This window comes from Grammomys surdaster, unplaced genomic scaffold (genome assembly GCF_004785775.1).
Source record: "Grammomys surdaster isolate TR1022 unplaced genomic scaffold, NIH_TR_1.0 1149, whole genome shotgun sequence".
Taxonomy (NCBI): Eukaryota; Metazoa; Chordata; class Mammalia; order Rodentia; family Muridae; genus Grammomys; species Grammomys surdaster.
This window is the reverse complement of record NW_021605568.1, coordinates 1,470,042-1,486,299: the sequence shown is the minus strand read 5'-3', so window position 1 is coordinate 1,486,299 and position 16,258 is coordinate 1,470,042. Positions and strand designations below refer to the sequence as shown.

At 40.9% G+C, this 16,258-nt stretch overlaps 1 protein-coding gene and 1 pseudogene across 1 annotated transcript; one reads left to right on the top strand and one right to left on the bottom strand.

Moving 5' to 3' along the window:
- Window positions 1-5,150: 5,150 nt before the first annotated feature.
- LOC114634966 (zinc finger protein 14-like) lies at window positions 5,151-14,645 on the bottom strand. The gene is made up of 4 exons (XM_028783584.1): window positions 14,533-14,645; window positions 8,844-8,970; window positions 8,589-8,649; window positions 5,151-7,870 (listed from the first exon to the last, which is right to left on the bottom strand). The coding sequence occupies exons 1-4, from the start codon at window positions 14,551-14,553 to the stop codon at window positions 6,544-6,546; spliced, it is 1,536 nt and encodes a 511-aa protein (XP_028639417.1). The 5' UTR covers window positions 14,554-14,645; the 3' UTR covers window positions 5,151-6,543.
- LOC114634967 lies at window positions 11,860-12,101 on the top strand (annotated as a pseudogene).
- Window positions 14,646-16,258: the final 1,613 nt, after the last annotated feature.

The following is a 16,258-nucleotide window of genomic DNA, read 5'->3' as shown; positions in this document are numbered from 1 at the left end:
TCAATACTACAGAGCATCATCCACTGTCTGTTGGGTTATATTTATACCCTTTCCACATATCGTGTGTTCTCTCAAGCATTTCTCTAGCAAAATATCACATGCCTTTTATCCAGGGAGCTTCTAGAAAAACACCTGTCTGTTCTTAGCAAAACATCCTCCCATGCGTCTGCTTCAGCAAAAACATCTTCTCATACGACAGTTTTCAGAAATGTCACATGACATAACTGAGTCTTCAAAGAAACCAGAAATTTCCACTTCGGGATGAACTACTTTAAGTCATTTGTTCTCAACACTTGCACCAGTTATGAGTCTCTGAAATAGTCATTGCCCAAGGCAAACAGTAGCTTCTCTGACCAAGGCTGAAATCAGCATGTATGGATGGGTGCAAATGTAAGTATTTGGAAGGCGCTATGAAAGCTATTCACAAGAAAGATTCCAGATCGATTCCCAATTTGATTTATCCACATTCTGCAAGCAAAGCATAGTAAATATACTAAACCTACAGCCAACATCATCCTAAGCGGAGAAAAACTTGAAACAATGCCATTGAAACCAGGAACAGAAAGGGGTTATCCATTACCCCTTTTCCTTAGGGAAATGCAAATCAAAAAACTAGGTTTCATTTTCTCTCAATCAGAATGGCTAAGATCAACAAAACAAAGAACAAATTCTGGAGAGGGTGCATGGAAAGGAGAACCCCCAATTGGTGGGACTGCATATTGACTCAGCCACTCTGGAAATCAGTGTGGCGAATGCTCAAAGAGCTAAAGGTTAATCTACCATATGACTCAGCTAGACCACCCTTCGGCCAACAGCCCTCACCATCCTACTCCACAGATTGTTGCTCAGCCATCAGTTCTATTCACAATACCTAGGACATGGAGGCACTCTAAATTTTGATCAACTGATGAACAAGTAATGCAATTGTGGCACACGTACACAATGGAAATCTAGTCAGATGTAAAGAAAAGTGACAGTATGAAATTTTCAGGTAAATGGGTGGAACTAGAACATAACTGTAATAAGTGAAATAACCCAGACCCAAAAAGACAAACCCCCAAAAAGTTCTCTTTGTGGTTCTAATACTGAATATTGAAACATGAATATCAAATAACCACAGACACAGGAAAGTAAAAAGAGATTGGCAGGGGGCTCTAGCATGGAAGTAGCAGGACACAAATGATATGGAGAAATGAGAAAAATAGAGGGGAAAAGGAGGGCAACTGAGGAGAGGTGGGGGGGGGAATAAATAACTAAAAATGATCAGAAAGGGTATAGGGCATCATTATTTTATACTTACCTAAAATTAGTGTGTGTGTGTGTGTGTGTGTGTGTGTGTGTGTGTATGCATGCAACAAAACCCTTTCAAGTTGGTTAGGAAATGCCAGAGAGCCCCAAAACAATGTAGGCTATTGTTGTCTTTTGTTGCATCCCAACAATAGGTAAGCCCCTATTGCTGAAGACATGATACACTCTGGACACAGGACATGGAGTAATATAGCTTAACTGACCTAGAGCCTCTTCCCTGTGGTTCTGAGCATCAGAAGATGCTATGCAAGTTACCAAGGAAGAAGAACAACATTCAGTAGACCCATCCAACTGTAAAGCTATGAATACCAACAATGACTAAACTGGTAACATATCTACAATGATAAAATAGCAGCACTTTTATCTTGGGTGTTAATTGTCCAGTTGGATTTAAGGCCCAATCAACAAGAGAGAAATCCTGCCTAGTACTGTAAACCTAACCAGCTACTCATGGCTAGAGGTCAAAGTCCCTAGAGGAGAACCTACTATGTCCACTTTTCTAACTCAGTGTGATTCCTAATGGCACTCCAAATCTTATCCTTTGGCCAACAGATAAGTAGTTCTGTTCCCTCATCAAAGCAGCTTATTTTTGCAGCGCCAGGAATCTATTAGAGAAAGAACTGTTCAAAGTGATCATGGGATACCCAGTCCTATTGGTACAACTACACACTCAACTCCAGCAACTAAGGCTTAGGGAACTTTGCTGAAAGAGGGAAAGAAAGACTTTAAGAGCCAGAGGACCAGAAAGTCAGCTTTGAGATGGAACCTTCTAGAAATGACATAAAGGCTACACCCAGGAAACAGTGTCTAAAAACAAAGATCCGAATAGTTCCAACAATTGACTTTCTAATATAGTTGAGGGAACTCTGAAGGGACTTCCATAACTAGGTGAAGAGCTAGAGTCAATCAGCAACTACTGGAAAAGGGAGAACTAGTCTCCCCAGAGATAAATGCCCTAACTGCTTATCGAATAGCAAATGGGTAGCCCTAGACACATATACATGCAGGAAACACTGAAGAGGCTCAGCAGATTATATTTATGGATTTATTCATTTATATGTACCTGTAACAACAGTGAAAAAATACAAAAGAATTTGGGCGGAAGTGGGGGGTGAATATGGGAAGGGTAGAGATGTAATTATATTTTAATAAAAGCAAAAATTTGGAGAACTGGAGATTGATCAGCAGTTAAGAGCACAAGAGGTGGTAGCACATGCCTTTAATCTCAGTATTCCAAAGGCAGTCAGGAAGATTGCTGAGTTGTAGGACAGTCTGGTCTATGGAGTGAGTTCAAGGACAGCCCAGGGCTATGCAGAAAAACCCTGTCTTTTAAACAAAATCAAAACCAAAAAAACTACTCACTGCTGTTCTTCCAAAAGTGCCAGATTTAAGTCCTAGCCTCCATATATGGTAGCTTACAACTGGGTAAGCCCAATTACTCTCTTCTGGCCTCCCTTGGCATTGCATGATGTGAAGCCCAGTTATATACGCAGGGAAAATAACCAAAATAACCATAAGAAGATAAAAAAATTAAAACCTAATCCACTTTCTTGGTCTTCCAACTGATAAATTTGAGCCTGTGTGCAAATGTGTGCGTCATATTTGTGGATTGAAACAAGTTGACCACAGGCAATTTGACATGCATTACACTTATAAAAAAATCTACTATGAATGTTCATGAGCTCACAAATATTGCAGTATGTTGAGATCTGTACATTTTGTGCATCTAAATTTATCCTCCAATGTATTTTCATGTTGGCAATTAGAAATACAGTTATTCAAGGCTTGCCCTCATGGCTTACATTTTTTTTTTCCTCCAGTCTGAGCTTCTGTGTATTTGAAGGTGATTGGATAGAATGGCTCTCCTGTGGATGAAAGTGATTTGAGACAGTTTCCCATATACATGTATACAGTATGCAGTTTCTCTCCAGTGTCATCCCACTCACACCTGTAATGGTAAATGGAAGTAATACTTTTAGACATTATGTTTATAGGATTTATCTGGTGAGTCTTGTACTAACTGTGAACATGACCTAATGACATTTCACACTGCTGATGTACAGGCTTCTTTCTAGCTCTCTGTTATGTATATGAAGGTTTACACAATTCTTTTTCTCCAGTATGAATTCTTTCATGAGTTTTAAGGGAAATGTAATGAGGAAAGACTGTCATATAGGTTTTTTTTTGTGGGGGAGTGGTGGTTTGGTTTGGTTGAGCTAGGGGAGCCCTGCCTTATCTGGAACTATGTAGACCAGGCTGGCCTAGGAGCTTGATTAAAGTAGTTCAACACCACAATCAACTGTCACATACTGTTTGCATACATAAGATTTTCCAATAACTCACTTCCATGTATGTGTAGGTAAGTAAAAGAGAATTTTTGGTTTTTCAAGACAGGGTTTCTCTGTGGAGCCCTGACTGTCCTAGACCTCACTGTATAGACCAGGCTGGCCTCTAATTCAGAGATCCTCTTGCCTTTGCCTCCCATGAACTAGGATTAAAGTTATGTGCTGCCACCACCTGGATCAAAGGAGAATATTTTAAATACATCTATAGAGTTTCTCTCCAGAGGCTTCAAATTTGTGAAGTAAACTAGAAGAAACAGACTTTCCTGAACTGTTTAGGGATGGCAGTTTTGTTTGGTGTGACTCCTTTGATTTTTCCTGAGAGCTGTAATGAGACAAGTCCTTCCTACTGGCTTATATAGAAATGATTCCCTATAGCATTTTGTTTCTTTCATGAATATAATGCTTTCCCACATTGTTTATGTTCATGATGTTTTTCTAAGTGTGAGACATTTCATGACCTCCAATCCTTACTGGTTTCCATCCTGTGTCTTACTTTCATGGGCTTTCTCTCCAGCGTAAAGTTGTCTCGTGGCTCTAAAAGCATTAGAATGCAAAGAACCATTTCCCACACAACCTATGTTTATTGGGCTTTTCTACAGATTCCTGATTGCCCTGTTCAAATGTGGTATAAACTCTGAGCTATACATGTATAGATCAATGAGACTTTCTCTAAGCAAATGAATAGTGTCATGTGGACTCTGGGAGTCAGACTCAGCTCCTCAGGCATTACCCACTAAGCCAATTTTGCCCCCAAAACATCTTACTTGAAGAAAATATATTTTAAGGTGCAAAATACAAAATCTGTGTACATAAAATTTAAAGAAACTGCCAATAAATTAAGAATAGCAAGAAAAATATAACCCACCATGTAAGTACAACTGCAAACACTAACAATTAACAAGCAGCCTATTTTTCAATTTCAAATGACCCACAATTATTCAAAAACTGTTGGGCCCCATTTTGGCACTGGTTTGGGCCTTAAAGACAAACTAGAGCCAGGCTCGAGTTTTGAGATCTGTCTTAGTCACTTCCATCCTGCAGTGACTCAATGGGACCTGTTTGGCCCTGCCTCTGCTCAGCTGTTGCTGATGTAGAGCTTTGCAATTGGCCCTGTCAGTCACCCCATACCCTCTGTCACCCTTCCCCACCCCCTATGTCATTGCACCCTTCCAAATCCCCTCCTCCCTACGCTCTAGGTTTATATAAATAAGAGATTGTTACATTAAAATTGAATTCCTGCTCGACAAGACTCCCGGCTGGGTGTGTTTCTTTGGGCTCAGCCCCAGAGAGACCTGGCTGGACATGGACCTCTCTCTTCTCTCTCCTGGACCTGCTGGCTGCAAGGAGCCGACAAACAACTACATATAAATTAAGTCTACCTGACTCTTACAATTCACAAAGCTTCATCAATCAAACAGTTTTACATGAAATGGAAAAAGGTACTACCTCACTTGGGTTTTAGAAAATGCCCATTGAAATAAGATCAATCACCATGACTTGGTAGCACACGCCTTTAATATAATCCAGCCTGATCTACATCATGAGAACTTACTTCAGTACAAATTCATTTATCAAACTAAAAAACACTTCAACGCATGTAGTGTATACTGTTGCTACTGTTATTCTTTGAGACAGGATTTTATAACCTCGGTTTTCCAAACAGCAGAAATGATAGGCAAAATCATGCCAACATTTTCACAAATTCCACAAAAATCAGACTTTCAAGAGAAAGCATTTGCTCGGAGTGCTCAATTTTCTTGCTTTTACAACATACAGGAGAATTCCCTTTTACCTTATTTGAAACAACATATGACTTATATTATTTTTAATGCTGAAGTTTTCATTGGTTGGAATGGGTTCTTCATAACTCTCCTAGGTGTGTTCAAATCCACTGTATTCAGTTTTGTCATTTTCTTGACTCTACTTCTTTAATGAGTAAAAGGCATGAGCAGAGACAGCAAGGCTGCCCAGCAGGTTAAGGTACTTGTTTTGAAGGCAACCTGAGTTCCTTCTCAGGACCTCCAGAGTGGAAAGAACAGAACTGACTTCTGAAAGCTGTCCAATTCCACACGCATACTCTGGTATATGGACAACATGCACATATATCTATATAAATGTAACCTTCGTGATTTGTAATTTATGTTAAATGTAATTTTCAAAAATAAAGTGCCTTAAACATTTGATGGAACTGGTTATTATCCAACATCAAATACCTTACATTTTAAGGTCTCCTATTCCAGCTATTTCTTTCCAGATTTTAAAAAAAATTACACTTATGCAACTAGAAAGATGGCTCAGTAGATACTGCTCTCCAAAGGACCCAAGTTGAATTTCCAGCAGTCACATGGGAAAGCTCACAGGCACCTTTAACTCCAGCTCCAGGGGAACCTGAAGTCTCTGGCCTCTGCATGCTCCAGCCCTCACATGCACATACCCATACTCCTACACATAACCAAAAACAGAAAACAACATCAAAATGTATTTTAAAGCCAGGCATCGGTGTCGTGCACACCTTTAATCCCAACACTTGGGAGGCAGAGGTAGGTAGATCTCTGAGTTAGAGGCCAGCCTGGTCTACAAAATGAGTTGTAGGACAGCCAGGACTACACAGAGAAACCCTGGCTCAAAAAAATTAACAAAAGGTATTTTAAATTATCTCATTTATTTTTATGTGTATGTGAGGGTATGTATACGAATGATGGCACATGTGTGCAAGTCAGAGGCAAGCCTTGGAGACTCTGTTCTCTCTGCACAGGGTTCTGAGAATCCAACTACAGCTGTCACACTTGGGGCAAGTGCTTCTACCCGAGCCATCTGACTGACCCTGCATGCACTTCCTAACAGCAACTTGATCAAAGAGAATTCCACATGATATACACGGTCTTAAGTTCTACCCACTGGGTTTCTTTTCAGTGTGAGCACGTTCATGTTTGTGAAGGCATGTGGAAACCCTGAACGCTTTCCCACAATAATTGCATATATAAGGTTTTTCTCCAGTGTGAATTCTTTCGTGGTCACGAAGGGATGTGGAAATCCTAAATGCTTTCCCACATTCCTTACATACATATGGTTTCTCTCCAGTGTGAATTCTTTCGTGATTATAACAAGCATCACGCTGGATGAAGGCTTTCCCACAATGTTTACAAACATACGGTTTCTCTCCAGTGTGAATTCTTTCATGGTTGTTGAGATGACTGGCACGGAGGAATGCTTTTCCACAGTGCTTACAAACATAGGGCTTCTCTCCAGTGTGAATTCTCTCGTGAATGTAACGAGCACTGGAATGGGTGAAGGCTTTTCCACAGTGCTTACATATATAAGGTTTCTCTCCAGTGTGAATTCTTTCATGCCTCCGAAACGATGTAGAACATGCAAATGCTTTCCCACACTGTGTGCATACATAGGGTTTCTCTCTAGTGTGAATCCTTTCATGACTGTACCAGCCGCTATAATGGGTGAAAGATTTTCCACAATGCTCACATGTGTAAGGTTTTTCTCCACTGTGAATTCTCTCATGGATAAGAAGGTCATAGGAACGAATGAAGGCTTTTCCACATTGCTTACATACATATGGCCTCTCTCCACTATGAATTCTTTCATGGTTCTGGAGGGATGAGGAATATCTAAATGCTTTCCCGCACTGCTTACACATGTAACATTTCTCTTCAGGGTGAATTACTTCATGTTTAATAAGGTGACTGGAATTAACCAAGGCTTCACCATACTGCTTACACACAAACTGTTTCTCTCCAATGGTGATCCTTTCATATATTTGACCGTAACTGTACCTCCAGAAGGCTTTCTCAACTTGCTTCCATTCATGGAGTTTATCTCCAGCGTGAATTCGCTCACAATACTGGTCAGAATTAAGACTCCTATAGGCTTCATTAGATTGCTTATCTTGATAGGGTGTCTCTCGAGGAGGACTTTGATTTGTCTGAAAGGACTCAGAATACGTAGAATCTTTCCAACACCTCTCCCGTGTAAAAGCCTTCTCCACAGGTTCCTGTGACCCATAGGGTTTCTCTGCAGTTTCACATCTGAGGTACACATGTGAAGATGAATGAACAAGGGCTTCTCTTGCAAGCACACTGTTTTCACACACTGTTATTTCAGGAAGTATGTCTCTATGAATGATATGTTCTGGAATCTGTTGCTGGGTTTCTCCACACTGACTACCATCTCTGTAGTCACAACTCCTCTCAACCACCTGAGTTCTGCAAAAATGGGGAAAAGCATAACTATACTCTTATAGTCACCAAGAGAAGTGTGGAAAGCTGGGCCCCTGTTATTATTCTGGGGCAGCAGGACAATAGCAAGTGTTAAGTCTACCTGGGCCACATACAAAGACCCTGGAAGAGGGAGAATAGCACGATTGATTTTGCTTCTATGAGAATTTGTAAATATGAATGAGCTAACTGAACATTCAACCCAGGTCCTGAAGACAGCAGACAAACATAAATTGTTAAATATTACTGCTTATAACTATGTGTACCACAGTTAATGAAGTTGAATAGTCATTAAAAAATGGTGTGCATCAAACATTATGGGTTTTAAAATAAATCCTTTATGTAATTTATTGGTAACAGGTTTTAATCTAAACCTGAAATTCATTTTACTGCACAGACCTTACATCCAAAGATGAAAGGTAACTTGATAAAATATACTATATAATTTTCTGTATAAAGAATAATTTAGGCACAATGAAACACTAAAACAGATCTTACACAGGTTAATGTTGCACTACATTTTGGCAATATTCATACACTACAGAGTTGTCATCCTCTAATTCTGAATATTCCAGCTCAGTGCACTTGGAGAGAAATTTTGAGATTAAATCAATTGCATGGAGATGTACTAAACCATTTGCTTGGTTCTCAGATTTCCTGTCACTTGTAAATATTTGGAATAAATTCCTCTCTCTTTGAGCATTACCTCACATTTTTCCTGAGATTTTGGTAGTTGTCTTCAATATTTTCTTTATCTTCTGTTTTCCCTAAAAAGCAAACCCAAAGAAATCATTATGATTTAAGTCAGTATCACACAAAACCTTACTAACTTCTACATTTTGTCATTGTGCAATATGACCAGGAATATCACGGTCACCATCAAGCTCCCTTCCAACGCCACACACATGAACAAGAAGCAGCCGGTCTCTAACTGATTAAGAACTCATAGCATATTCTTTACCTATGGACATCAGGTTCATAAAGGTTTCTGTCATCACGTCTCTGTAGAGCTTCTTCTGACTGGAATCCAACAGAGCCCACTCTCCTAGAGTGAAGTTCACAGCCACATCCTCAAAGGTCACAGGCTCCTGAAATAACCCACACGATGGGAAGTCAAAATTGACTGCCAACTTGACAGGATCTAGAGCCACTCAGAAGATAAGATGTTAGGAATACTTGCAAGTAAAAGCAGAGAGTAACTGGCCACTTTGACAGGAACTTAGAACGTGGGAATGCCAAAAGAAATAGAAATTGTCAAGGCCTGGCTCATGAAGTTTCAAAGGAAACAAGGACTCCATCAGAATCCAGGAGAAAGGGCTATGTGTGATTTATTTTTAACCAAAATTTGGCTTCATTCTGTCCAGAGCCTGACAACTTGAATGAAGCTGAATTTAAAGAAAATGAGATAATTTAACACAGAAAATGAGTGTGAACAAGCTTAAAATTTAAAGCTTGTTGTCTTCCTTGGTGTGCAGGCTCTAAGAATTAACAGCTATCAGGACATCTGCCAGTAAAGACTACCATGGCTAATACATTCTCTAGAGGTAAGGGCTCAGATTTCCTGTCTTTTCTGTATCATAAGCCAGCATATTCTACCACTTGATTAGTGGATTTCCATTCTCTGACTTCCTACCAAAACCCTGAGGGAAAAAGCATTTTACTGACTTACTAGACAGGTAGCCTCGCCTACCAGGACTTTTTTTTATTTTTACTTTACTTTTAATTGTATGCACATGATATGTATGTGTCTCTGTGTGAATATGTACAGATGAAAACAGTGTCCAGAAGTCAGGAGAGGTCATCTGATCCCCTGGCACTGGAGGTACAGATGGTTGTAGGTGCTAGGAATAGAACTTGGATCCTCTCCAAGATGACCTCTTAAGACCACTGAGCCAGCTCTCTCCAGCCCCAACCTTATAGTTACAATGATTATAAGCCTACATTCCTAACCATGGATACAGCCTTTCCACCAACTCTCATTCAGGCAGTGACCCAATCCATGAGATAGTGTCTTTCACAAGACATCTGTTGTGGGATTATGTGCTTCAACAGGAACTTAGACAAAAGCCACTGTCTGCATGAGGAACACTGCAGTCACAAAGGATAGATTATAGAGGAACTCACAGAGATATGGAAATAACAAAAACAAGTACAGCATCGATTCCAGGTGCGCCACCTGAAGATGCTCAGCATCCAAGCAGAGACGCTACATGGGATATCCCACAATATATGTTCTGATCGTCCATCCCTCTTTGAGTGGAAATCACCCACTTCAGAAGAAACTGTCAATGGTTCTCCATTTCCTCCTGCTTGTTACAGGTTACTATGGGAAACTCCTTGTCTGTGGTGCCAAATTTCCTTTATCTGCCTAAAGTCTCAGGTACATTGGTAATCACAGACAAAAGTCTAACCTAGACAAAAGATGTCATATTTCATTGTAACACTGCCTAGACCCAGCACAAACTAAGGCCCACAGAGACTTAATGACAACGTAACAGCCTCAAACTACAATATTATTTCCCCTAGATCTTTTCTGTAAAAGAGAAGGAAAATGGTGAGATTCCCTACGTTCAGGCCATCACGGTCCTCTACCAAGACTCCTCCATTCACCAAGGAATCAGAGAAGCCCAGAAAGAAGGGAATTCCAGACTTAACCTTGATCCTGTGGATGATCCATTCCTGAGTGGCTGTCCATGTCTCTGTGGAGAATACCTTACCACCCTACACTAATGTGTCATCAGTCCAAAAGCTGAATGTCATCAGACAATATCTGAAACCTACAACGATTTCTGTTTTGCTGTCCCCCTTCCCACCTGATGCTTTCAGTATTCCTAAGTAAAAACTGATGCCTAACTCAGTTTATAACAAGGTTTTCTTAAATGTCTTACTGCACTAAATGTCTGCACTTAGCAACAATTTCCCAAAAACTGCCATGAAGAACAAGGATTTTTGTTTTATCCTTTTACTGAGTGAGCCAAGACTTCAATGATCGAACTTTATCCAAATGTTCAGTTTATACGTTTCACTCAGATAGTCCCACATACTATCTGGTAAACTACTGCCAGAACAGTAGAAAAAAAATATATTACAAAGAAATGTTCCTCTATTTTTGCTGTATCACAAATATTTTAATCTACTTTCAAAATTTGTCAAAGTACTCGATACTTTGTGTCTATGATCTTTAGTCCTTTAAACCAATGATTAAATAGACCCAGGCTCAATTCTCAACACCCACATGTCAGCTTACAACTTACAGCTTACAACTCCAGTTCCAGGATCTGACATCCTCACATAGACATACATGCAGGTAAAACACCAATGCACAGAAAAAAAATATAATAAAATTTTTTAAAAAATAAACCTTTTAAAACGTGAGTAAAGCTCTTGGCTTTCATAATCAAAGACACTCATTAGTTTTCTAAAATCTAAAATGTACATATTTTTTAAAACATCCATGATTTCCTTATAAAATAATATCAGGTATCATTAACACACACCACCACCACCACCACCATCAAAATCAAATATAAAAACAAAAATATGGTGACACACTCCTTTAATCCCAGCATCTGGGAGGCAGAGGTAGGTAGATCTCTGTGAGTTCAAAGCCAGCCTTTTCTACATAGTGAGTTCCAGGGTAGCCAGAGCTACATAGTTAGACCTTGTCTCAGGAAAAAGGAGGAGGAGGAGGAGGAGGAGGAAGAAAAGAGGAGGACGAGGAGGAGCAGGGGAGTGACGACGAAGACAACGATGATGATGATGACGATGATGACACCGACGATGATCACCACAACAACCATGAAGACAACCACCACCACACACCTGGGGCTCTCCTTGGACTGTGCACACATCCCTATCTGTTCTAGTTTGTTTTCTATTGCTGTTGTAAAGAACACTGACCCAGAGCCAAGTTACAGAAGCAGCTTAATGTGTGTCCTAATCTTCTCTCTCTGTGTAGGTAGACCTGTGTCACAAACATGCTCCGACAGATTCTCAGGCAAGCTAAGAAGCATCCCAGCTTTATTCTTTGCTTCGTATTTATTGGAACAGGGGGTACTGGAGCAGCACTGTATGTGATGCACTTGGCACTGTTCAATCCAAATGTCAGCTGGAACAGGAAGAATAACCCAGAGCTTTGGAACAAACTGGGTCCCAATATAAGTTCTACTCAGTAAATGTGGACTACAGCAAACTGAAGGAAGAAGGCCCAGATTTCTAAACTATGAAGTTCACTGTAAAACTGCTTATAATAAAGGTCTTCCAGAAGCCATCTGCACAATTTTCCACTTAAGCAGGAAATACATCTCAGAATGCATGAAATCATGAATTTTTTAGGAGTTTATTATACTGATGAATAAATCGCTGAAACTTGGGGGAAAAAAAAGAACACTGATCCCCAAAAAAATCAATTTGGGGAGGAAAAGATTTGTTGATCTGGCTTCAACAGTAGGAATAGTAGTTACATGAAGGCAAGACACTACCCATCAAATATTTCAAGTGTAAAGATGCAAATTCATGTGAAAGAAAAAAACCTTAACTGAGACTTCAGCCAAGGAGTTCTCTGGGGAAGAGGTTGTTTCCCTGGGATTGTCACACAGAAACTGATACTACTGTAGTCCTAGTGGGTCAGGTTCCATCCAAAGATGGAAGAAGAAGTCACAGCTGAGTAGTCTACGTGGTGCTACTTGGGGGCATGAAGGATGCAAGACTGAGGACACAGAGAGTCACCAAGGACGAACATGTGACACAGTAAAAATGAAGCCCCAGTTTCAATGGAGACCTCAAGATGATGGAGAGAGTAGTCATAACCACGAGATGGCCACTGCATATATAAAACCAGGAAAAAGGTTTTCTGTACTATAGGAAACACAACTCAAAGAGAAGGCCTATCTAAGCCCTTTGGAATTGAGACGATTCTATTAGAGGCATCCTAGGTGCTAGTTACAGAGCCTCAGGATTTACTGAGATCCCCCACTGAATTTTGTTCTTGCTTTAGTTCGATCAGTCCTTGGAACTACTTCCCTTCTGAAAACTCTTACAAACGATCACTATCCCTCCCTCTTCCCCCCATCCATCTATTTAGAGTCATTTTCATATACACACATACACATTCATATTCCTTTCTCCTGTTCAAGAAATGGGTATTATATGCTAATACTATGTCTCTGCCTTTTCATTGGTATACACACACACTCCACATTTAAATTTACAATTGTGTCACTTGGTATATCAGCTTTCCTGACGCAAATTTTTAAAGATGATACACCAGAGCTAAGGACTAGGCTGAGTTCTCACAATACCTGCTAGCCACTGAAGAAAACCTAAGTTCCATTCACACACACACACACACACACACACAAAAGAAAGCCAGGCAGTGGTGGCTCATGCCTTTAATCCCAGCACTTGGGAAGCAGAGGCGGGAAGATCTCTATAATTTTGACGCCAGCCTGGTCTCCAGACTTCGCAGACTTTCTCGATGGTCAGAAATTACTATCTACATAGAACAAGTAGTTGAAGGCAAAAAAGCTGAAGATTTAATATTTCAAGAACTGTATTCCAATTAAATACTGATTGATGAACTCTCCTACTTCTTTCTGTTTGGAGAAGCCCACCAGAGCAAAACGAAATTACAGTTACATGAATCCCCTTCCCTCAGACTTTCCCCCCATTTTTCCATATTTCTATTTTTAACTATTTTGACCTGCATTATATTAAAAAGAGGAGAGCTCAAAAGAGAGGTTGAAATAGATTTCCAGAGGAGAAAAATGCCCTCTACACAACAAGGAGCCTTTGCTTGACATAAATAAAGCCTAGAGTTCAATTGGCCAAATTGTTGGGAGAAAGTTGTCTGAATTCAGGCATCTCAAGGACAACTTCTTTATCTTGCTGACAGGATCAAACAAACTGAGTTCACCTTCCCAAGCCTAGGAACCAGCTCCTTTGTTCCCTCATCATTTTGAGTTACACACCAAATGTTCAGGATGGAGCCTGACCACCAAGATTCTGAGAAAAAGACCTTAAAACCAGGTGCCCCGGGGAGATCTCCTCACCAATGTTTACCTTACCCCTTTCCGGTGACAGGCCAAGGGAGTCGGCTCAAGATCACATTGGCGACTCCCTTGCCCAACCCCTTGGGTCAAAAGACGATTGGACAATGCTAAAGCCCACCCCACTCCCCTTCTGTGCTCTCATCCTTTAAACGTGCTGCGCAATTTTCCTTCAGGGACGCAGTCTATGCTATTGTCCCTGACCGGTCAGCTTTTGCTGCTTAGTTAAAATAAGGATCTTGCTTTGCCGGACTCTTGTGCCTGCTTGTGTTATTTTGTTTTTTCGGACCCCAACCGCAGAAAAAAAGAAAAACACACCGTGATCACAGAGGAAAACTAAAGCATGACAAACGAAAGTGCAGGGGCAGAAAGACCGGCAACAGCGCTCACACACTCACTGTCATTCAAAATGCACTCTGGGGTTCAGCATCACCTACCTGCCAGCGTTACAATTTCTGCAGAGGGGCAAGTTCGAGGCACGGACCCACATTGAAAGGACTGGCATGAAGCCGTTTCACAGAGAAGGGACAGAACTGGATGCTGGTCTCCTGGCAGTGTCACAAATCTGCCACCCTCGAATCCAGAAGCCCGCGACACACTCACCATCCTCTGCTTCTGATGCATCCTGTGTCCTCTCCAAAGAACCTGAAATCGGAAGAAGGGACAGTAACCGAGGCAGAGTTTCCACGACTCTTCCCGCAGCTGCACAGGCTTCAAAATGGCAGCAATAGCGGAACCCTTCGATTACCTGCGCTTCTTATTGGACAGGGGAATAACAGCGCCGTTGATTGGCGAATAACTCTCCTGCCTCCTATGAGCGGAATTAAAGAGAAATTAGCCTTTCTGCGAACCAGTAGCTGTCACTCACGACCCTTTTAGCTTGATCTTCGCTCTAACAAACCTGGCACAACCTGAAGTTTTGTAGCATTTAAGGAAACATTCAGCAGAATTTTTAGTACATGTGCTTGCTGCCTTGTGTATTCAGTGGGCCCTTCCTACTCCGCACCCTATTCCTGAAAGAAATAGTGCTACAGCTTTACAGTGGAGCCTCTAGACTCAATACCTCAAGGAAAAAACTCAATACATCACCTTAGATGGAGTCCTTATGTCAATCTGGAGGCACAGGAACAGAAAGGAGGACCTGACATGCAAGCTCGAGATCTGGGAAGGGTAAGCTAAGGCTTTCTCAAATCTTGTGTTTCAATCTATCCATTTTCTGCCAAGAAAATTAAAACATATCAACAAGGAATTAAATTATACAATGTCTGTAAAAAAAATGGAATTACACTGCAGAAGTATTCCATAAAGGATTCAACAGGTATGAAAAGCAACCTTTAAACTTTAGACAGAAAGCTTTCTTTGCCCAAGGTCCCAAGGAAATTCTACATTCAGAAATGTAAAATTTCCCAATCTTCCAGATCACACTGATTTTGAACCAAGAGTACCACAGTGGATCTGTTGGATTCGAGGAGAAGCTGAGAAAACTCACTTCAAAGACAGCTACTTAAAATGAAAGCTTTATTCTCTGAGCACACAGGGAGGTGGCCAGCTCAAGATCTGAACTGCATCCCTGAAGGGAAATAGTATAACATATTTAAAGGATGAAACCATAAGTCAAGGTGGAAGCAGACTGGGCTGTAGCATATGGAACTCATATTTGGACACAATGGATTGAACAAAGGAGTTTCCATTGTGGTTCTGGAGTGAACATTGGTGATTGGGCCTTATCTGGGTCACCCGGTTTCAAGGTCCATGAGTCAGAGCTTTGGTGGTCAGGCCCCATTCTGGACATCTGGCCTGTAACTCAAAATGGTAAGGGCACAAAGGGGTGGGTAAGCTGCAGGCAGTCAATTAGGTCATGACGTTTATAAGGTGTGTACCTTAGTTTCCTTAACAGGTAACTTCTTTTTTTTAATATTATTTACTGGTTATCAGACAAGCAAGAAACATCTGAAACCACAGAATCGGATTTAGTTCCTGAGCCTGGGAATATGAACTCAGTTTGACCCTACCAGCAAGATGAAGAAGTTGCCCTTTAGAGGACTGGACTCAGACAACTGTCTCCTTACAGGTCATTCCCTAGTAATGAGCCAGGGACACTGAACATTTCTCTCTGGGAGCTCATCATGTCTTCCACTACTTCCTCTACCATAAGGTTGACCTTCAATACAAGGGGGAAAGCGTCATCCACACTCAAATTACGGGATTTGGCTTTGGTTTGGATTTTTCAAGACAGTGTTTCTGTATGCAGCCTTGCTGTCCTGGAACTCACTTTGAAGACCAGGCTGGCCTTGAACTCAGAGATCTGCCTGCCTCTGTCCCCAATACC